General features: G+C 38.9%; 1 protein-coding gene across 3 annotated transcripts; it reads right to left on the bottom strand.

Annotated features, from left to right (window-relative positions):
- Positions 1 to 654: 654 nt before the first annotated feature.
- LOC108741572 (organic cation transporter 1-like) lies at positions 655 to 23,258 on the bottom strand. 3 transcript variants are annotated; one of them, XM_025975691.1, is made up of 7 exons: positions 23,115 to 23,258; positions 22,925 to 23,028; positions 22,699 to 22,865; positions 21,665 to 21,833; positions 19,667 to 19,917; positions 1,568 to 1,753; positions 655 to 1,041 (listed from the first exon to the last, which is right to left on the bottom strand). In XM_025975691.1, the coding sequence occupies exons 1-7, from the start codon at positions 23,223 to 23,225 to the stop codon at positions 716 to 718; spliced, it is 1,314 nt and encodes a 437-aa protein (XP_025831476.1). In that variant the 5' UTR covers positions 23,226 to 23,258; the 3' UTR covers positions 655 to 715. The 3 variants fall into 3 exon arrangements, with proteins under 3 accessions (XP_025831476.1, XP_025831477.1, XP_025831478.1); XM_025975692.1 differs by having other exon boundaries at positions 22,711 to 22,865; XM_025975693.1 differs by lacking the exon at positions 23,115 to 23,258 and having other exon boundaries at positions 22,699 to 22,878; positions 22,925 to 23,007.
- Between the last annotated feature and the right edge of the window lie 1,092 nt (positions 23,259 to 24,350).

Below are 24,350 nucleotides of genomic sequence, written 5' to 3'. Positions count from 1 at the left end.
TTGTAAAGAGCAGCAGGCAATTAAATAGCTGGAGTAGCAAAGTAGAGTAGTAAATAGGAGGAGTCACTTCTATGTTAGCAAAGGTTAAATTTAGAAATTTGAAATAGATTGTTAAAGGAGTATGTTTGAAGGGGGGCGCTGTACGGGTGCGAAGAAGGATGGTGGGTGTTTCAGAAATGAAAAGGTTAGAAGCGTTTGAAATGTGGTGTTATAGGCGAATGATGAGGACACCGTGGATAGAGAAGGTTAAAAATGCAGAGGTATTAGAAAGAATAGGAGAACAGGGGAACTGTGGAAGTCAATAAAAAATAGGCGAGATAAGTTGGTATGACATGAAGGTCTAGTTAGGGACATATTAGAGGCAGAAACGGGAATTAGGAGGGGTAGAGGTAGATCTAGATTAGATTACTGTTCGCAAATAGGTCAAACCAGTCTTAGGACTGACGACCTGATGATATTGATGATAGATAGTTCCCTATCATCTGCAGGCTACGCAATTATTTCAGTTATACGTTTATAGCAATAGTATTAATATTTATCTCCTGTTTTTTGAAATTTCTACACTTTTGCTGTAATTTTTAAAACGAAAAAGCGATTGAGAAGTTGACAAATTTATTTAATAAATCATTAAATTTTTGAAATATGGGTACAGGAATACTATCTTCTATTTTACCGTTTTTTCCATGAGTTTTAACAGTTTCGTAAATTTTGAGATTCACGGATCCCAGGTCTTATTATCGTCCATATTTTCTGACAGTTCGTCCTCTTCATTGATCAAGGGTGAAAAATACGAAACAATTGATCCAATAAACGATACTATGCTCAATACCAAGAATAGGGCAGGAGTCTTTTTGATTAGATGATGTTGAAAATGGTTTGTAACTATCGTGCCCATGGTAAACCCCAACCCGTTAAGTAAACCAGTGCAAGTACATCTGTATTTCGTGGATGATATCGTTGTTATTAATAAGCTGATAACTACGTAGGTGATGCTCGAACTTATATCGGCTACTGCTATCATTATCAGATGCATTATGGAATCTTAAAATTAAAAATTACATAAATATGCAGTACAAAAAAAAATTCGAAGTGGTCAATATTCTGTCGAAACTGCCAGACGCGCGGATCGCGATTTCGATCTTTTTGGATCTCATCAGCGCATCGCAGATAGTTTTGACAGAACACAGACCAATTTTTACCCGCTTTTTACCGCGTTTTATAAAATACCACAAATGGCGCGGTAAACGCCATCTGTAGTACAATTCTACATTTAGTGGAATTCGTTATGCTCAACAAGATCCATTTAAATAGACGGATATCTACTTGCTGCGTGATAGGCACGTTACCAAAATCGAACAAACAAATTATATCCATCTATTTAAATGGACCTTGTTGAGCATAACGAATTCCACTAAATGTTGCATCGTACTACAGATGGCGTTTACCGCGCCATTTGTGGTATTTTATGTACCTTTGGAAAAAGTTTATTATAATGACATATGAACAGCAAATTTGGATATAAATCAATCAATAAATATTTTCAAAAACTGGAAGCGGTTGAACGTACTTTCGTTGAGTGCAAATGCAGCAAAATATCCCAAACAAGTGACTAATAGTGACGTGGCTATAACATAATGTCTTCTATTACACTTGAGCGTTAGAATAATGCATAATAAGTTGGTCACAATTTCAATTCCACCAGATAATATGTAGTAATCTTGCCGAGAAATGCACAGCGGAAAAATAAATCTTTCTAAAAATTAAATTATGTTTTGTAATTGATTTGATATGATGAGGTTAGAAATATTGATAACAACGTTACAAAATAATTTCCCTCAACTTAAACTGCACTCCGTAGTAGTAGAGTAAGAAATAAAAAAATAATCACGAACAGCAACCTAAATTTACATTTCCTACAAAATTAAAATCAGACAGGGATGCATATTGTCACCGTTACCTTTTAATCATCAAAACATCACTAAAGACCGGACAGCTATAGGGATAGATTTAGAGTGGCAAAAGATTGAGTATATTTAGATTTGTACGGGTGCGAAATACGGACCAAGGCCGCGGCGGAAAAGAAACGGTTAGAAGCGTTCGAAATGTGGCTTTATAGTCAAATGATGATACCGTGGATAGAGAAGGTTAGAAATGAAGAGGTATTAGAAAGAATAGGCAAACAGAAACATGGGAGTAGGGCTACTGGCGAGACCCCCATCATAATAGGTCAACGCACCAACTGTGATACCCCAAGGGTGGTGAGGAAATCACAATAATTCGCTTCTTATAGGATATCTAGTTTTCGGTCTATTCTATTCCTGTGTATTTTTATCATCTGATATATAAATGTATGTTCTCCACTGGATTTCGAGTACACGAGTTAAGATAAATTATTCATGTACTGACAGATATTCCCCAGAAGAATGTTAATATACGTTCCCCACAAGATTTCCGACGCACAACTTAATGAACCGACAGTCATTCGACTTGGCCGAAATTCCAATCAATCGGTACCGATTTTCTGACTATTCTACTGTATTTCTACCATCTGTCATTCTGCCGAACAACAAAAATATACATTTCCTACAAGATTTGTTGTGTACGAGTTAAGGAAGATTTTTAATGAAACGATGGCCATTCAATTTGGCCGAAATTCCAATCAATTATTCGGAACAAATTTAACCCTCCTGGGCATCACGATTTCGGTCTATTCTACTGGATTTCTACCATCCGGCTTTCTGCCGCAGAATATAAGTATATTTTCCCCACAAAGTTTCCGGTGTACGAGGCAAGACTGCTTATTAAACAACCGACAGCCATTCGACTTGGTTGAAATTCCAGTCAATTATTCGATACAAATTTTTTATATTCTATTGTATTTCTACCATTCGTAATTCTGCCGAAAATATAAATATACGTTCTCAACGGCATTTCGGGTGCACGGGTTAAGAGAAGTTATTTAAGTACCGATAGTTACTGGATTTTGTTGAAACTTCAACCGATCATTCCGCAGAAATACAGCCAGTTATTCGATTTTCGGTCAATTCTACTATATTTCTACCTTCAATCATTCTGATTCCCTATGAGATGTCGGCTTCACCAGCTATTATACATACTGATACCTATTCGGCTTTGCCAAGTATTCGGGATTCAGGCTATTCAGTAGTATTTACTCGACGGTAGATGGACGAGGCGGCAGAAGGAAAATATTATATTTAAATCATAAATTTACATACATTAGTGGAGGGTAGCGGGTAGCACTCCTTCACGACCCCGGTGGAGGATAGTTGATACCACAAGGGGTGGCGAACCTTGCCCTACGTTAGCTACTGATTCATCTTCCAATCAAATTTTCGGAAGAGATCAGGCCCACTGTCCTTTGCTCCTACTCACCTCCACTTCCCACTTAGACTCCTACCCCCATGGAAGGAAACGCGACACTACGCTGAAGTAACTCATCCAAAGGAAACCAATCATCGAAATCTATAATATCACATCATGCGAACCGGTTCATAATCAATTTACCTATATTATTCTGTAAAAATTAAGTCGGGTATTCAATCTTCGGTTTATGTCGCTGTATTCCTATTATCCGGCATTCCGCCAAACGACTTGGCCGAAATTTCAATCAACTGCTCGGTACAAATTCAACACTCAGTTTTCCGACTTTCTGTCTATTCTACTGTATTTCTACCATCCTGCATTCCGCCGAAGACTATGCCAAAGAACATAAAGATACGTTCCCCACAAGATTTCCGGTACTCCGACAGTCATTCGAGTTGACCGAAATTCCAATCAATTGGTCGGTACAACTTCAGCCCTACCGGGTATCCGATTTTCGGTCTATTCTACTGCATTTCTACCTTTCGGCATTAAGCCAAAGAATATAAATATAGGCTCTCCACGGAATTTCGGCTGCATTGGTTAAAATAAGTTATTTGAGTACCGACAGCTATTCGGCGTTGTCGAAATTTCTTCCTATCATTATCCAGAAATTGAGCCAGCTATTCGATTTTCGGTCAATTTTACTGTTTTTCTACCATCAATCATTCCGCCGAAAAATAAACTTGTACGTTCCCTGTGAGATACCGGCTTCATTAAGTAAGAGAAGATTCTACATACCGATACCTATTCGGCTTTGAGAAGTATTCGGGATTCAGGCTATTCGGTTGTATTTAAAGACGGCAGAAAAGGCAAGGAAAACATANAATTTACATCATAAACTAACATACATTAGTGGAGGGTAGCGGGTAGCACTCTTCCACGATCCCGGTGGAGGATAGTTGATACCACAAGGGGTGGCGAACCTTGCCCTACGTTAGCTACTGATTCATCTTCCAATCCAATCTTCGGAAGAGATCAGGTCCGCTGTCCTTAACTCCTTCTTACCTCCACTTCCCACCTAGGCTCGTACCCTCATAGAAGGAAACGCGACACTAGGCTGAAATAACTCACCCAAAGGAAACCAATTATGCAGACAATCGAAATCGATAACGTCAATCAACCTATTATTCGGTCAAAGTTCAGCCCTCGTGGGCATCCGGATTTTTTTATCTATTTTATTGTATCCCTATTATCTGATATTCCCAGAAGAATATAAATATACGTTCTCACACGATTTCTGGTGTACGGGTTAGGGAAGCTTTTTAATGAACCGACGGTCATTCGACTTAACCGAAATTCCAATCAATTATTCTGAACAAATTCAGCCTTCCTGAGCCTCACGATTTCGGTCTATTCTACTGGATTTCTACCATCCGACTTTCTGCCGCAGAATATAAATATATTTTCCCCACAAAGTTTCCGGTGTACGAGGCGAGACTACTTGTTAAACAACTGACAGCCAATCGACTTGATTGAAATTCCAGTCAATTATTCGATACAAATTCGGCCCATACGGGTAACTGATTTTCGGTCTATTCTATTCTATTTCTACCATCCGTCATTCCGCCGAAAATATAAACATGGGTTCTTCACGGGATTTTCGGGTGCACGGGTTAAGAGAAGTTATTTAAGTACCGACAGCTTTGTTGAAACTTCAACCGATCATTCCGCAGAAATTCAGCCAGTTATTCTATTTTCTGTCAATTCTACTGTATGTTTACCATCTGGAATTCCGCCGTAGAATAAATTTGTACGTTCCCTGTGAGATATCGGCTTAACGAGCTATGGGAATTTTTTACTTTTCGATACCTATTCGGCTTTCCCAAGTATTCGTGATTCGGGAAATTCGGTTGTATTTACAAAACGACAGATGGAGGAGGCATCAGAGGAAGACGGCGGAAGGAAAAAATTATATTTTTAGATCATAACCATCATAACCTTACATACATTAGTGGAGGGTAGCGGGTAGCACTCTTCCACGATCCCGGTGGAGGATAGTTGATACCACAAGGGGTGGCGAACCTTGCCCTACGTTAGCTACTGGTTCATCTTCCAATCCAATCTTCGGAAGAGATCAGGTCCACTATCCTTTGTTCCTACCAACCTCCATAATAATTCCCACCTAAACTTGTACCCCATGGAAGGAAACGCGACACTACGCTGAAATAACTCGCGCAAAGGAAACCAATCATGCAGACTATTGAAATCGATAATATCATGTCATGCGAGCCGGTTCGCAATCAATCAACCCATTATTCGGTAAAAATTCAGCCCTGTGTTCAATTTTCGGTCTATTTAACTCTATTCCTATTATGCGGTATTTCGACGAAAAATATAATTATATGTTCCCCATAACATTTTCGGTGCACTAGTTAAGAAATCCTAATTAATGAACCGATAGCCATTCGACTTAAATGAAATTCCAACAAATTATTCGGTACAAATTCAGCCCTCCCGGGCATCCGGATTTCCGTCTAAACTACTGTATTTCTACCGTTCTTCATTCCACCGAAGAAAATAAATATCGGTTTCTCACAAGATTTCCGGTACACAAGTTAAGAAAGCTTATTAATGAAGCGACAGTCATTCAATTTATGCTGATGTCAGTCTATTCTTCTATTTTTTTACCATCTAGCATTCCGCCGAAAATATAAATTTACGTACTTCACGGGATTTCGGCTGCACGGGTTAAGAGATGTTATTCATGTACCGACAAATATTCAGCTTTGTTGAAACTTCAAGCGATCATTCCGCAGAAATTCACCCAGTTATTCGATTTTCGGTCAATTCTTCTGTATTTCTACCATCTGATATTCCGCCGAAGAATAAATTTGTACGTTCCCTGTGAGATATCGGCTTCAAGATCTAGGAGAATATTTAACATTCCGATGCCTATTCGGCTTTGCCAAGTATTTCGGATTCGGATTATTCGGTTGTATAATTTACAAAACTTTGAAAAGAGGAGACAGCAGAGGAAGAAGATGGCAAAATGGAAACATACATACATTAGTGGAGGGTAGCGGGTAGCACTTCTCCACGACCCCGGTGGAGGATGGTTGATACCACAAGGGGTGGCGAACCTTGCCCTACGTTAGCTACTGGTTCTTCCAATCCAATCTTCGGAAGAGATCAGGCCCACTCTCCTTAACTCCTTCTTACCTCCACTTCCCATCTAGACTCCTACCCCCATGGAAGGAAACGCGATACTACGCTGAAATAACTCACCCAAAGGAAACCAATCATGCAGCCAATCGAAATCGATAACGTCAATCAACCTATTATTCGGTAAATGTTCAGCCCTCGTGGGCATCCGGATTTCGATCTATTTTACTGTATCCCTATTATTCGGTTTTCCCCAGAAGAATATAAATATACTATACGTTCTCCACAAGATTTCCGGCGCACCACATAATGACTTGACTGAAATTCCAATCAGTTATTCGGTACAAATTCAGGCCTTACGGCTAACCCGTTTTCTGACTATTCTACTGTATTTCTACCATCTGTCATTAAGCCGAAAAATATAAATATACGTTTCCCACAAGATTTCTGGTGTACGAGTTAAGGAAGATTTTTAATGAACCGACGGCCATTCGACTTGGTTGCGACAGATATTTGGCTTTGTCAAAACTTCAACCGATCCTTCCACAGAAATTCAGCCAGTTATTTGATTTTCGGTCAATTCTTCTGTCCTTTCTATTGTAAGAATAAATTTGTACGTTCCCTGTAAGATATCGGCTTCACGTGTTAAGAGAATTTTCTAGATACCGATACCTATTCGGCTTCGCCAAGTATTCCGGGTTCGGTCTATTCGGTCCTATTTACAAGATGGCAGAAGGAGGAGACGGCAGAGGAAGAAGATGGCAGAATGGAAACATATTTAAATTTTAAATCATAAACTAACATACATTAGTGGAGGGTAGCGGGTAGCACTCTTCCACGATCCCGGTGGAGGATAGTTGATACCACAAGGGGTGGCGAACCTTGCCCTACGTTAGCTACTGGTTCCTCTTCCAATCCAAACATCGGAAGAGAACAGGCCCATTGTCCTTTGCTCCTACCAACTTCCATATTAATTTCCACCTAAACTCCTACCCCCATGGAAGGAAACGTTGACACTACGCTGAAACAACTCGCCCAAAGGAAACCAATCATGCAGACCATCGAAATCGATAATATCAAGTCATGCGAGCCGGTTCGCAATCAATCAACCTATTATTCGGTAAAAATTCAGCCCTGTGTTCAATTTTCGGTCTATTTAACTCTATCCTATTATCCGGTATTCCGCCGAAAAATATAATTATATGTTCCCCATAAGATTTTCGGTGCACTAGTTAAGAAAGCCTTTTTGATGATCCAATAGCCATTCGACGTAACTGATTTTCCAATAAATTATTAGGTGTAAATTTAGCCCTTCCGGCTATCCGGATTTCGGTCTAAACTACGGTATTTCTACCGTCCTGCATTCCACCGAAGAAGATAATTTATTGGTTTTCCACAAGATTTCCGATACACATGTTAAGATAGCTCTTTAATGAACTGACAGTCATTCGACTTGGCAGAAATTCTAATCAAAAATTCGGTGCAAATTCAGCCCTCTCGGGCATCCTGATTTGTTAGATTTCGGTCTATTCTTCTATTTTTCATGTACCGACAGATATTCAGCTTTGTTGAAACTTCAACCGATCATTCCGCAGAAATTCACCCAGTTATTCTGTTTTCGGTTAATTCTACTGTATTTCTACCATCCGGCATTCCGTAGAAGAATAAATATGTACGTTCCCTGTGAGATATCGGTTTCACCAGCTATTTTACATATCCATACCTGTTCGGCTTCGCCAATTATTCGGGATTCAGACTATTCAGTAGTATTTACAAGACGGTAGATGGAGGAGACTGCAGAGGAAAAAGATGACAGAAGAAGAACATTATATTTAAATCATAACCTTATTTACATTAGTGGAGGGTAGCGGGTAGCACTCCTCCACGACCCCGGTGGAGGATGGTTGATACCACAAGGACTGGCGAACCTTGCCCTACGTTAGCTGCTGGTTCTTCTTCCAATCCAATCTTCGGAAGAGATCAGGCCCTCTGTCCTTTACTCCTTCTTACCTCCACATTACTTCCCACCTAGACTCCTACCCCCATGGAAGGAAACGCGACACTACGCTGAGATAACTCACCCAAAAGAAACCACTCATGCAGATCAACCTACTATTCGGTAAAAGTTCAGTCCTCCTGGGCATCCGGATTTCGATATATTTTACTGTATCCCTATTATCCGGTATTCCCTAGAAGAATATTAATATACGTTCTGTCATCAGTCATTCCGCCGAACAATATAAACATACATTTCCCACAAGATTTCTGGTGTACGAGTTAAGGAAGATTTTTAATGAACCGACGGTCATTCGACTTGGCCGAAATTCCAATCAATTATTCGGTGCAAATTCAGCACTCCCGGCCATCCTGATTTCGGTCTATTTTACTGTATTTCTATCACCCGTCATTTTGGCGAAGATTCCCCTAAAGAATATAAATATATTTTCCCCACGGTATTTCCGGTGGACGAATTAATGAAGCTTTTTAATGAACCGACAGCCATCCGAGTTGGCCAAAATTCCAATCAATTATTCAGTACAAATTCAGCCCTCTCGCGCATCCTGATTTCGGTCTATTCTACTGTACTTCTACCATCCGGCATTACGTCGAAAATATAAATATACGTTCTCAAAGGGATTTCGGGTGCACGGGTTAAGAGAAGTTATTCATGTAGCGACAGATATTTGGCTTTGTCGAAACTTCAACGGATCCTTCCGCAGAAATTCAGCCAGTTATTTGATTTTCGGTCAATTCTTCTGTCCTTTCTATTGTAAGAATAAATTTGTACGTTCCCTGTAAGATATCGGCTTCANAAGTTATTCATGTAGCGACAGATATTTGGCTTTGTCGAAACTTCAACGGATCCTTCCGCAGAAATTCAGCCAGTTATTTGATTTTCGGTCAATTCTTCTGTCCTTTCTATTGTAAGAATAAATTTGTACGTTCCCTGTAAGATATCGGCTTCACGTGTTAGGAGAATTTTCTAGATACCGATACCTATTCGGCTTCTCCAAGTATTCCGGGTTCGCTCTATTCGGTCCTATTTACAAGATGGCAGAAGGAGGAGACGGCAGAGGAAGAAGATGGCAGAATGGAAACATATTTAAATTTTAAATCATAAACTAACATACATTAGTGGAGGGTAACGGGTAGCACTCTTCCACGATCCCGGTGGAGGATAGTTGATACCACAAGGGGTGGCGAACCTTGCCCTACGTTAGCTACAGGGAAACAAAGCACACTTCTAAATTCCTAAATTAAAATTCAATTAAAGATAATTATTAATAAATATATTATTATCGGCTCTTGTTAATTGTTTCAAATCTCACTTCCAACGGCATTGTAAATGTGGCATTTCAAGCATCCATAGCTCCTTCATTATCTAACAGGGTGTCCACCATCACGTACTGCTACTACATCCCAAAGCTTTTCTGTTTCATCCTTATCAGTATCCAAACTGATATCGATCTTTGGATATACTATTATACGAAGCACACTTCCAAATTGTCAAACTAAAACTCAATTAAAGATAATTACTTATTTCCCATTTTATTTGATTGCACTCATGTTATCCATTTATATTTAAATTCCCACATCCAGAAATGTCTTTAAAGTCAGTTTCATCGACCAAACGAATTAGCTTGACCATTTCCTTCGCTGCACTTGCAGTACCGACGCATCCGAAACTTCCGTACTATTTTGCTTATATTTTTGCCTGACTCATGAAGATTGATCCATGAGCTTGTTGGTTGATGGCCTTTCCAAGAAATATTTTCAAATTTTTCCTAATTGCAGCTTCAAAATTCTGAACCAATTTTCTGGAAAGCTCATCTTCATTCCTCCTCTTCGAATTCACGAAACCATTCATTTCTGTTTGAAACATGGTAGGCTGCACCTCAATCATTTACCCAAAAATCGCTGCTTCAGTTCCCAACAAAGGCCGCTGTGGTTGCACCATCTTTCTCCTTTAACCGGGAGATTCTTCGTATTCTTTGCCAATCTAAGAGATACCTGGGACTAGGCCGTTGTGTTCAGTATTTTTAAAATTCAATTCCGTTTAAAAGAGAAATTTCAATCGCTAAATTTCCCAATTTCTGTTATATCTGCTTAAACTACAGGCTAATTGAGACCCGAAAATAGGAATTTTCTGAAAAATTAACATTTGCTTTATCTTATTACCTATATAATAAAAATTTTCATTCGTTTTCCCCCATTTTTTCGGTACCTAAGCATACGGAAGTTAATTAAAATTTTGTGTTGTTTTTCATCCATTTCTCATAATAAAACATGGGAGTAGGGCTACTGGCGAGACCCCCATCATAATAGGTCAACGCACCAACTGTGATACCCCAAGGGTGGTGAGGAAATCACAATATTTCGTTTCTATTCGGATATTTACCATAAGATTACCGGTGCATGAGACAAGAAAGCTTATTGATGAACTTGCCAAAATTTCAATCAATTATTCCGTACAGATTCAGCCCTCCCGGGTATCCGGCTTTTTATCTATTCTACTATATTTCTACCATCCAACATTCCTGCAAAGAATATAAATAAACGTTCCCCACAAGATTTCCCGTGCAAAGTTAAGAAAGTTTATTAATGAACCGACAGCCATTCGACCTGACCGAAATTTCAATCAATTACTCGGCAGAAATTTATATATGATATTTACATCATAAACTAACATACATTAGTGGAGGGTAGCGGGTAGCACTCTTCCACGATCCCGGTGGAGGATAGTTGATACCACAAGGGGTGGCGAACCTTGCCCTACGTTAGCTACTGATTCATCTTCCAATCCAATCTTCGGAAGAGATCAGGTCCACTGTTCCTTGCTCCTACTCACCTCCACATTAATTCCCACCCAGTCTCCTACCACCATGGAAGGAAACACTACGCTGAAATAACTCGCGCAAGGAAACCAATCATACAAACCATCGAAATTGATAATATCACGTCATGCGAGCCGGTTCATGATCAATCTATCTATTATTCTGTAAGAATTAAGTCGGGCATTCAATGTTCGGTGTATTTTACTGTATTCCTATTATCCGGCATTCCGCCGAAGAATATAAATATACGTTCCCCACAAATTTCTAGTGCACGAGTTAAGAAATCTTATTATTCAAACGCAGCCCTTCGAAAATTCAATCAACTACTCTGTACAAATTCAACCATCCCGGGTATCCGGTTTTTTGTCTATTCTACTGTTTTTTTACCATTCGGAATTTCGCCGAAGATTCTGCCGAAGAATATAAATATACGTTTTCCACAAGATTTTCTGTCCATGAGTTAAGAATGCTTATTAATGAACCGTCAGCCATCCGACTTGGTCGAAATTCCAATCAAATATCCTGTACAAATTCAGCCTCTCGGGTATCCGGTTTTCGGTCTATTCTACTGCATTTCTACTATCCGGCAGTAAGCCGAAGAATGCGAATATACGTTCTCCACGGGATTTCGGATGCACGTTTTAAGAGAAGTACTAACTGTTATTCGGCTTTGTCGAAACTTCAACTGATCATTCCGCAAAAATTCAGCCAGTTATTCGATTTTCGGTCGATTCTACTGTATTTCTACCATCCGGCATTCCGCAGAAGAATAAGTATGTACATTCCCTGTGAGATATCGGTTTCACCAGCTATTCTCATACCCATACCTGTTCGGCTTTGCCAATTATTCGGGATTCAGGCTATTCAGTAGTATTCACAAAACGGTAGATGGAGGAGACGGCAGAGGAAAAAGATGGCAGAAGAAGAACATTATATTTAAATCATAACCTTATTTACATTAGTGGAGGGTAGCGGGTAGCACTCCTCCACGACCCCGGTGGAGGATGTTTGATACCACAAGGGGTAGCGAACCTTGCCCTACGTTAGCTACTGGTTCTTCTTCCAGTCCAATCTCCGGAAGAGATCAGGCCCACTATCCTTTGCTCCTACTCACCTCCACATTAATTCCCACCCAGTCCACTACCCCCATGGAAGGAAACACTACGTTGGAATATCTCGCCCCAAGGAAACCAATCATGCATACCATCGAAATCGATAATATCGCGCCATGCGAGCCGGTTCCTAATTAATCTACCTATTATTCTGTAAAAATTAAGTCGGGTATTCAATCTTCGGTCTATGTTGCTGTATTCTTATTATCCGGCATTCCGCCAATCGACTTGGCCGAAATTTCAATCAACTACTCGGTACAAATTCAACACTCAGTTTTCCGACTTTCTCTATATTCTACTGTATTTCTACCATCCTGCATTCCGCCGAAGACTATGCCGAAGAACCTAAATATACGTTCCCCATAAGATTTCCGGTACACCGACAGTCATTCGAGTTGACCGAAATTCCAATCAATTGGTCGGTACAACTTCAGCCCTACCGGGTATCCGATTTTCGGTCTATTCTACTGCATTTCTACCTTTCGGCATTAAGCCAAAGAATATAAATATAGGCTCTCCACGGAATTTCGGCTGCATTGGTTAAAATAAGTTATTTGAGTACCGACAGCTATTCGGCGTTGTCGAAATTTCTTCCTATCATTATCCAGAAATTGAGCCAGCTATTCGATTTTCGGTCAATTTTACTGTTTTTCTACCATCAATCATTCCGCCGAAAAATAAACTTGTACGTTCCCTGTGAGATACCGGTTTCATTAAGTAAGAGAAGATTCTACATACCGATATCACGGATCCCAGGTCTTATTATCGTCCATATTTTCTGACAGTTCGTCCTCTTCATTGATCAAGGGTGAAAAATACGAAACAAGGAGATCTCGTCTATAAATCTGTTTTTATGTTTTTATAAAAGTGGCCCGGAATCATATAGTGCATATACAGAAAATATTTCAGTCATACAGGGTGTTCTGTTTCATACCCTATATAATTTTATATTTTTGGTTACTTTAATTTTGAATCAAGTTTGTTAACAATTATCTATGTCCTAATTCCACTAGTTTTTGAGATATTCAACTATTTAAAAAAAAAAAAAAACACGATCTTACCTCTTTCAATGAGACCAAATAACATCTAAACCATAAAAGCCAAAAAACCTGTGGTTTGGATACTTCGTTTTAGTACGAATTACCGTATCTATTTTGCTATGTGCAAAATGTGTACATTATTTAGAACCGGAAATATCGAAACCTACTTTTGACAATTTTATAAGGAATACCTTTTTTTTAAATGGAGTGACTCATACATAAGGTTTTAAATATTCATCAGTTTTTCAAAAAAAAACAATCGATTATTTTATATTTAAAACCTTATATAAATAGAAAGGACTTTTAATTTCGCNAAATTTACATCATAAACTTACATACATTAGTGGAGGGTAGCGGGTAGCACTCTTCCACGATCCCGGTGGAGGATAGTTGATACCACAAGGGGTGGCGAACCTTGCCCTACGTTAGCTACTGATTCATCTTCCAATCCAATCTTCGGAAGAGATCAGGCCCACTGTCCTTAAATCCTTCTTACCTCCACTTCCCACCTAGACTCCTACCCCCATGGAAGGAAACGCGACACTACGCTGAAATAACTCACCCAAAGGAAACCAATCATGCAGACATTGAAAACCGATAAAGTCAATCAACCTATTATTCGGTAAAAGTTCAGCCCTCGCGGGCATCCGGATTTCGATCTATTTTACTGTATTCCTGTTATCTGGTATTCCCCAGAAGAATATAAATATACGTTCTCCACAAGATTTCCGGCGCACCACTTAACGACTTGGCTGAAATTCCAATCAGTTATTCCGTACCAATTCAGGCCTTACGGCTAACCGGTTTTCTGACTATTCTTCTGTATGTCTACTATCTGCCATTAGGCCGAAAAGTATAAGTATACGCTTTCCACAAGATTTCTGGTGTACGAGTAAAGGAAGATTTTTCATGAATCGACGGCCATTTGACTTTACCGAAATTCCAATCAATTATTCTGAACAAATTCAGCCCTCCTGGGCATCACGATTTCGGTGTATTCTACTGGATTTCTACCATCCGGCTTTCTGCCGCAGAATAGAAATATATTTTCCCCACAAAGTTTCCGATGTACCTGTTAAGACTGCTATTAAACAATCGACAGCCATTAGATTTGGTTGAAATTCAAGGCAATTATTCTATGCAAATTCAGCCCTTATGGATAACCGGTTTTCGGTTAATTCTGATGCTATATTTCTACCTTCAATCATTGCCGTTCCCTGTTAGATATCGGCTTCACGAGCTAGGAGAATATTCTACATACCGATACCTATTCGGCTTTGACAAGTATTCGGGATTCGGGTTTTTCGGTTGTATTTACAAAACGGTAGCAGGAGGAGACAGCAGAGGAAGAAGACGGCCGAAGGAAAACATATTTAAAATTTAAATCATAAACTTACATACATTAGTGGAGGGTAGCGGGTAGCACTCTTTCACGATCCCGGTGGAGGATAGTTGATACCACAAGGGGTGGCGAACCTTGCCCTACGTTAGCTACTGATTCATCTTCCAATCCAATCTTCGGAAGAGATCAGGTCCACTGTTCCTTGCTCCTACTCACCTCCACATTAATTCCCACCCAGTCTCCTACCACCATGGAAGGAAACACTACGCTGAAATAACTCGCGCAAGGAAACCAATCATACAAACCATCGAAATTGATAATATCACGTCATGCGAGCCGGTTCATGATCAATCTATCTATTATTCTGTAAGAATTAAGTCGGGCATTCAATGTTCGGTGTATTTTACTGTATTCCTATTATCCGGCATTCCGCCGAAGAATATAAATATACGTTCCCCACAAATTTCTAGTGCACGAGTTAAGAAATCTTATTATTCAAACGCAGCCCTTCGAAAATTCAATCAACTACTCTGTACAAATTCAACCATCCCGGGTATCCGGTTTTTTGTCTATTCTACTGTTTTTTTACCATTCGGAATTTCGCCGAAGATTCTGCCGAAGAATATAAATATACGTTTTCCACAAGATTTTCTGTCCATGAGTTAAGAATGCTTATTAATGAACCGTCAGCCATCCGACTTGGTCGAAATTCCAATCAAATATCCTGTACAAATTCAGCCTCTCGGGTATCCGGTTTTCGGTCTATTCTACTGCATTTCTACTATCCGGCAGTAAGCCGAAGAATGCGAATATACGTTCTCCACGGGATTTCGGATGCACGTTTTAAGAGAAGTACTAACTGTTATTCGGCTTTGTCGAAACTTCAACTGATCATTCCGCAAAAATTCAGCCAGTTATTCGATTTTCGGTCGATTCTACTGTATTTCTACCATCCGGCATTCCGCAGAAGAATAAGTATGTACATTCCCTGTGAGATATCGGTTTCACCAGCTATTCTCATACCCATACCTGTTCGGCTTTGCCAATTATTCGGGATTCAGGCTATTCAGTAGTATTCACAAAACGGTAGATGGAGGAGACGGCAGAGGAAAAAGATGGCAGAAGAAGAACATTATATTTAAATCATAACCTTATTTACATTAGTGGAGGGTAGCGGGTAGCACTCCTCCACGACCCCGGTGGAGGATGTTTGATACCACAAGGGGTAGCGAACCTTGCCCTACGTTAGCTACTGGTTCTTCTTCCAGTCCAATCTCCGGAAGAGATCAGGCCCACTATCCTTTGCTCCTACTCACCTCCACATTAATTCCCACCCAGTCCACTACCCCCATGGAAGGAAACACTACGTTGGAATATCTCGCCCCAAGGAAACCAATCATGCATACCATCGAAATCGATAATATCGCGCCATGCGAGCCGGTTCCTAATTAATCTACCTATTATTCTGTAAAAATTAAGTCGGGTCTTCAATTTTCGATCTATTTGACTATTTTCCTATTATTCGGTACTCCGCCGAAGTATATAAATATACGTTTCCCACAAATTTCCGGTGCAAGTGTTAAGAAATCTTATTATTGAACCGCAGCCATTCCAAATTTCAATCAACTACTCTGTACAAATTCAGCCTTCCCGGGTATCCGGTTTTCTGTCTATTCTACTGTATTTCTACGAATTGACATTCCGCCGAAGATTCTGCCTAAGAATATAAATATACGTTTTCCACAAGATTTTCGGTCCAGGAGTTAAGAATGCTTATAAATGAATCGACAGCCATTCGACTTGGTCGAAATTCCTATCAATTGTTCTGTACAAATTCAGCCTTCCCGGGCATCCTAATTTCGGTCTGTTCTACTGCATTTCTACCATCCGGCAGTAAGCCGAAGAATGTGAATATACGTTCTCCACGGGATTTCGGGTGCACGGGTTAAAAGATGTTATTCATGTACCGACAGATATTCAGCTTTGTTGAAACTTCAACCGATCATTCCGCAGAAATTCAGTCAGTTATTCGATTTTCGGTCAATTCTTCTGTATTTCTACCATCTGATATTCCGCCGAAGAATAAATTTGGACGTTCCCTGCGAGATATCGACTTCAAGATCTAGGAGAATATTTTACATTCCGATGCCTATTCGGCTTTGCCAAGTATTCGGGATTCGGATTATTCGGTTGTATTAACAAAACGATAGAACGAGGAGACAGCAAAGGAAGAAGATGGCAGAAGGAATACATATTTAAATTTTAAATCATAAACTTACATACATTAGTGGAGGGTAGCGGGTAGCACTCCTCCACGACCCCGGTGGAGGATGGTTGATACCACAAGGGGTGGCGAACCTTGCCCTACGTTAGCTACTGATTCATCTTCCAATCCAATCTTCGGAAGAGATCAGGTCCACTGTTCCTTGCTCCTACCAACTTCCACATTAATTCCCACCCAGTCTCCTACCCCCATGGAAGGAAACACTACGCTGAAACAACTCGCGCAAGGAAACCAATCATGCAGACCATCGAAATCGATAATATCACGCCATGCGAGCCAGTTCATGATCAATCTAACTATTATTCTGTAAAAGTAAAGTCGGGTATTCAATTTTCGGTTTATTTTACTCTATTCCTGTTATCCGGTATTCCGCCGAAGAATAATAACATACGTTCCCTACAAATTTCCGGTGCACGAGTTAAGAAAGCTTATTATTGAACCGCAGCCCTTCGAAATTTCAATCAACTACCGTGAATAAATTCATTCCTTCCGGGTATCCAGTTTTTGTCTATTCTACTGTATTTGTACCATCCGGCATTCCGCCGAAGATTCTGCCGTAGAATATAAATATACGTTTCCCCACAAGATTTCCGGTGCACGATCCAGGAATGCTTATTAATGAGCCGACAGCCATTCGACTTGGTCGAAATTCCAATCAATTATTTTGTACAAATTCAGCCTTCTCGGGTGTCCGGTTTTCTGTCTATTCTACTCCATTTCTACCAATCGGCATTAAGCCGAGGAATGTGAATATACGATCTCCACGGGATTTCGGTTGCACGGGTTAAGAGAAGTTATTCAAGTACCGACAGTAATTCGGCTTTATCGGAACTTCAACCTATCATTCCGCAAAAATTTAGCCAGTTATTCGGGTTTCGGTCAATTCTTCTGTATTTCTACCATCTGGCATTCCGCCAAAGAATAAATGTTTACGTTCCCTATGCGATATCAGCTTCACGATCTAGGAGAATATTCTACATACCGATACCTATTCGGCTTTGCCAAGTAGTCGGGATTCGGATTATTCGGTTGTATAATTTACAAAACTTTGGAAAGAGGAGACAGCAGAGGAAGAAGATGGCAGAATGGAAACATATTTAAATTTTAAATCATAAACTTACATACATTAGTGGAGGGTAGCGGGTAGCACTCTTCCACGATCCCGGTGGAGGATAGTTGATACCACAAGGAGTGGCGAACCTTGCCCTACGTTAGCTACTAGAAGACGAAGCACACTTCTTCTTCTAAGTTTCCAAATTAAAGTTCTATTAATGATAATGGCTCTTGTCAATTGTTTCAAATCTCGTATTCAATGGCATTCTGAATATGATATGGTAAACTTCCAAAGCTCCCTCTCTGTTTTGCCTTTTGTAGTATCCATACTGATATGAATCTTGATCTGATATACTATTACACGAAGCACACTTCCAAGTTTACAAATACGAACTCAATTAAAAATAATCACTTATTCCCCATTTTATATGATTGCTGTTTAGATTCTTACATCCAGAAATACCTTTAAGATCAGTTTCATCGACCAAACGTATTAACTTTACCATTTCCTTCGCGGCACTTCCAGTATTCACGCAGTCGCGCGGTTGTCTATAACGCCACGTGCTGTTGCTTTCGATTTCTGACAACACTATGCCGCCATTACTCACTCAAACTACAGCCATTGTACAAGCATTCGTCCGGTTTCAAGGCAAAAACACTGAGAAGCTTCTGCCGCATTCCAAAATCCTTTTCGCAGTGTACAAACGTCTGGGAAATTCTACATGACGAACTGCCACTGCTGCCAACATTTCTACTTTTAATCTTTCGATATCCATACTGCTGCCAGCATGTTTTGTTATACAAATATACACTAGAAATATTCTAGTTATAAAATGTCCCTATATTAACAACTTACGCAACATTCGAATGCTTTCAGGCGTCTTTAATTGTCCAGGTCTCTGTCCTGTATACTAACACAACCCATGGATAGGATCTTGCCATTCTCTGTCGTAGTTTTAGGTTGAGTTTATCATTGCAGAAAAGTGATTTCATTTTTTGAAATGTTGTTCGGGCTGAGTTAGAAATAACTCTTCTGATGGTTCTCTAATTGTCTTATTTTGGTTTTTCATCAATAGAAGTGTGTCTAGAGTTTCGACTATAATGGCACTACTAAGCGCTTTTTCACAATTATAAATAAGACGTAAAAATATTTAACTAGTTTCTAACAAGTTGAAAGTTTCAAAGGAAACTGCGAAATGTTTGCGAGTGAGAGGCCAGTTAAAGAAAATGACGAAAGAACAGTAAAATGAACTGAGCGAATATGAAACAGCACAATACAAGCAAGTTTTCTCATTATCAAATGTAACGAGCATAGTCTTTGTCTTAAGATTTAAACAAGGCTTGGTATTCGTTTTAATTAAAATGTTGTTTCACAGTAGACAACTTCATAAGCAAACTTGCCATGAAGTTTTTAAAATAAAATGAAGGAAATTCTTAATTTTCACAACGAAAACGATTGAGTATGTCAGTTAATTATTTAGCTTCAGAATTTCAGAAACCTATTTTATACTTACCAAAAATTCCTTTAAAGTAAACGCTTCCTGTAATAGCACCCAATAATATCAGAAGCCAAATTCCGGGTTTAAAAAATAGCCTTAATTTTCTATAGTCGTTCTGAAAAGTATCAGACTTGAACACTTTTTCGTTCATGTGTTCTAGAAGCAATTCTTCTTGCTTGACAGGGTCTTTAAGGGCTTGCAATATTTCTCGTCCCTTATCTTTCATTTGTCTTGAAATAAACCATAGAGGAGATTCGGGAAGAAACCTTATTACAAACAATTGCTCATTTGTAAATATTTATCGATAGTGCATCACCAATTTTAAATTTAAAATGTTTTTAATTGACTGTAAATTCAAAAGGCGAATGACAAGAAACAAAATTCAATTCCGTTTAAAAGAAAAATTTCGATCGCTGAATTTCCTAATTTCTGTTATATAGACGAATTGAGACCCGAAAATTGCGGATATTCTGAAAAATCAACATCTCCTTTATTTAATTATTTATTAACAAAAGTTTTCATTGGTTTTTCCCCGACATTTTCAGTATTAAACTTTAAGGAAGTTTATTAAAGATTTTGTACAGTTTTTCATCCATTTTTCATTACAAGACATGGGAGTAGGGCTACTGGCGAGACCCCCATCATAATAGGTCAACGCGCCAACTGTGATACCCCAAGGGTGGTGAGGAAATCACAATATTTCGTTACTTTTAGTCTTCATGGTAAAATATATGTTTAATTTTTATTCAGATCCGCGGTGTTTTTTCAAACAATTGCTCGTTTTGGTATTGTTCGAATATCTGTGTTTGCCGTCCGTTTCTAACGAGCTAACGTCATAATTTACTTATCAGGATTTAATAAAGGAGGTGTTGGAAAAATACGAAAGAGCGCATATAAAGATAAAAAAAATTAGGAGAAGTGGCTGATTTTAGGTATATGGGAAGTAAGATAAATCAAGACGGAAGAAGTGGTAGGGATATAAAGTAGAAGACAGCGTAGGGTCGAGTCGCCTTCAATAAAAAGAAGTCACTTGTGCTCGCGAACGGTTAGAACGGGTTCGAAACATGGACAGTAGGTGTGGCGGAAAAGAAAAGATTAGAAGCTTTCGCAATATGGTGTTACAGGCGATTGAAGAGGTATCAGAAAGAATAGGAGAATAGAGGACTATGGAATAGAACAAACAGAATAGCTCAAAACCCCAACGCCAAAACAAGACACTGTAGTTGTCCGAAGCACTTTTCGGTAACAAAGTTACCTTCTTCAGGGACTGAAGTAAACTGACTGCTTCGGACAACTACAGTGTCTTGTTTTGGCGTTGGGGTTTTGAGCTATTCTGTTTGTTCTACAACAACCGCCAAAGTTTTTCCAATCTTCATATTTAGGACTATGGAAGTTAATAAAAATAGGCGAGATAGGATGGTAGGACACCTTCTCAAGCATGTAGTCAGAGACATGTTAGAGGCAGAAACAGAAATTAAGAGAAGTAGAGGTAGACCTAGATTAGATTACTATTCGCAAATAGTTAAGGATGTGGGTTGTTTTAGGGAAATGGGAAGATTAGCTAGGGATAGGAAAGAGTGGCGGTGCATGTCCAACCAGTCTTAGGACTAACGATCTTATTATGATGATAGGGATATTCATACAAATAAACTTTTGCTATCTCTTCGTACAAATAATACAGTGATGTACGCCCAATAAATATCAGTTGAAGCTTTTTAGATGTTTTACGATTTATTCTGTAAACTTTTGTACAAAGTTCGCGTAATTTAGGACAGTTTTTAGAGAAGAAAGAAGATACTGCTGTTTATCCGTACATAAAACGATAAATTAACCGACTGATCATTAAAGCACAGTTCAAACCCCTACGTCTAGTGACTTCAAATTTTGAGTAAAATGAATTTTTAGAATACCACCCCTAAATGTGTAAAATAGGGATTTGAGATAATATAAGGAATAATAACAGTAATTAAGATTGTCCAACGTCATTTGTATAATTAATGATAGTTAGGTTACCAGATCATTAACGGTATTAGCAGAAGCGGGGTGGCTAGAACCCAATGCAAATAACGCCAGTGTGTGATATTCTTTACCAGTAATGGTGTTATAATCCAGCTTAGTCCAGCACCAATATAAGTTATCACAAATCGATAAGGTCGCTTACGAATAGTGGATATTTCAACAACTACAAAATGCATCAAATGTGAATCGTAAATAACCAATTAAACGAAAGCAAATGGATATCTATCCTACAATTTTCCGAGAAAATAAAAACTATATTCAGTACTAATAGGCCCTATCAATCCTAGTAATAGACTAACAAGTTTTATCGGTATGGTATATTGTACGATTCCACCATGCGGTCAATTGTAACACCAGGTAAACTGTTAATGATGCCATTCCGTATCGGACTTTCATGATGCTATTATTTTGATGAGACTATTCCACCTCAGTTCCATATCAACGCTAGTAATAGACTAATAAAATAAGATTTTCCGAGAATATTATCAGCATTGTATATTGTTGTACGATTCCGCAATGCGGTCAACAGTTAACACCGGGTAAAATCTTATTGATGGTGCCATTCCGTGCTGGACCTTTATCATATTATTATTTTGATGACACTATTCGACCTCGGTTACATATCAACCCCAGCAATAGATTAACAAGATAAGATTTTCCTAGAATATTATCGGTACGGTATTTTGTTGTACGATTCCGCAATGCGGTCAACAGTTAAAACCGGGTAAAATCATAATGATAGTAGCATTCAGTGCTGGACCTTCATCATATTCTACCTCAATTGCATATCAATCCCAGCAATAGACAAATAAGGTGATATTATCAGACAGACGTGGCTGAAAAAACATTGCCACATGTTTACCACCAATTTATGTGCGTCTAACATCAGAAATGTGTAATATGTATTTTCTATAACATTCGGGGTGAAATAGTACCATTCTCTAACCGCAGGACGAAATTGTACCATACCCTATATCATTTCATAAAAGTGTAAATTATCTGGAAGTATTAGTGAAGTAATGATTTACGGGAAAACTGACTAATTGCTTGCACGGGTAGGAACATGGCGGAAAATCCGACCCCTGCAAAGAACCTCCCTAAAATAATGGTTTCGACAAAAGTTGTTGATGGAGTCATAATCGTGCTAAAAATGAGAGCGTTCCAACCCCATCTTATCACCCTTTTCCTGCCAAATCTAGAAAGAATGGCTTGGGGGAGAATTTTTCTAAATATATTGTTCAATATTTAACTTACAAGTCGGCCAAAGGAAGTACAAACAACTGGCCAAAAAGTATTCCATACTGCGGAGATATGTCTAAAATTTCCTCAAAAATTCTTTTGTGACAGACAAGAGACATCTGTAAGAACATTTCTATTGTTTTTTCTAAACGTCGTTTACATTTCAAGTTTTAGTTTGATTCTTTTTTAGTTAAATTGACTTTACCTCCTGATATACTCCATAAGTTATGTTTCCATAATGGACAAAATTTTTGCACGGTATCGTTTCAATTTTTTGCAAATTTCTCACATACTTCAATGCATCTTGGTAACTCATTTGTGATATGGTTTTGTAATCAATATTCAGAGTTGAACAGCTATCTGATACCATATCTCTAAATAAGATAATATGATCTTTTCGTTTCAAATTTTTTAAAAATTTTTACGACAGAGTTTTATAAGAAAATCTAATGTGCAATGCGGACATACGTTGGAGCAGATATATTTCTTCACCTCCACATTAATTCCCACCCAGTCTCCTACCACCATGGAAGGAAACACTACGCTGAAATAACTCGCGCAAGGAAACCAATCATGCAGACCATCGAAATCGATAATATCACGCCATGCGAGCCAGTTCATGATCAATCTAACTATTATTCTGTAAAAGTAAAGTCGGGTATTCAATTTTCGGTTTATTTTACTCTATTCCTGTTATCCGGTATTCCGCCGAAGAATAATAACATACGTTCCCTACAAATTTCCGGTGCACGAGTTAAGAAAGCTTATTATTGAACCGCAGCCCTTCGAAATTTCAATCAACTACCGTGAATAAATTCATTCCTTCCGGGTATCCAGTTTTTGTCTATTCTACTGTATTTGTACCATCCGGCATTCCGCCGAAGATTCTGCCGTAGAATATAAATATACGTTTCCCCACAAGATTTCCGGTGCACGATCCAGGAATGCTTATTAATGAGCCGACAGCCATTCGACTTGGTCGAAATTCCAATCAATTATTTTGTACAAATTCAGCCTTCTCGGGTGTCCGGTTTTCTGTCTATTCTACTCCATTTCTACCAATCGGCATTAAGCCGAGGAATGTGAATATACGATCTCCACGGGATTTCGGTTGCACGGGTTAAGAGAAGTTATTCAAGTACCGACAGTAATTCGGCTTTATCGGAACTTCAACCTATCATTCCGCAAAAATTTAGCCAGTTATTCGGGTTTCGGTCAATTCTTCTGTATTTCTACCATCTGGCNAACATAAAAACTAAACGTTGCTGTTCAAATAATATAAATGCATTTACTGATTTCTACAAAAAAAGAAAGTGATTTTATGGATAACATACATTCACTAATTTCCTGCCCCATTTCTGTGGAAGATTTAGAGGCAAAAGTTTTCCTTTTTCTTTCTTTCTATAAAAAAAATAAGAAACATTTTTAATTTCCTCTCATT

Source organism: Agrilus planipennis, unplaced genomic scaffold (genome assembly GCF_000699045.2).
Source record: "Agrilus planipennis isolate EAB-ADULT unplaced genomic scaffold, Apla_2.0 scaffold232, whole genome shotgun sequence".
Classification (NCBI taxonomy): Eukaryota; Metazoa; Arthropoda; class Insecta; order Coleoptera; family Buprestidae; genus Agrilus; species Agrilus planipennis.
The sequence above is the reverse complement of the archived record's forward strand: the minus strand, read 5'-3'. Positions and strand labels throughout refer to the sequence as shown.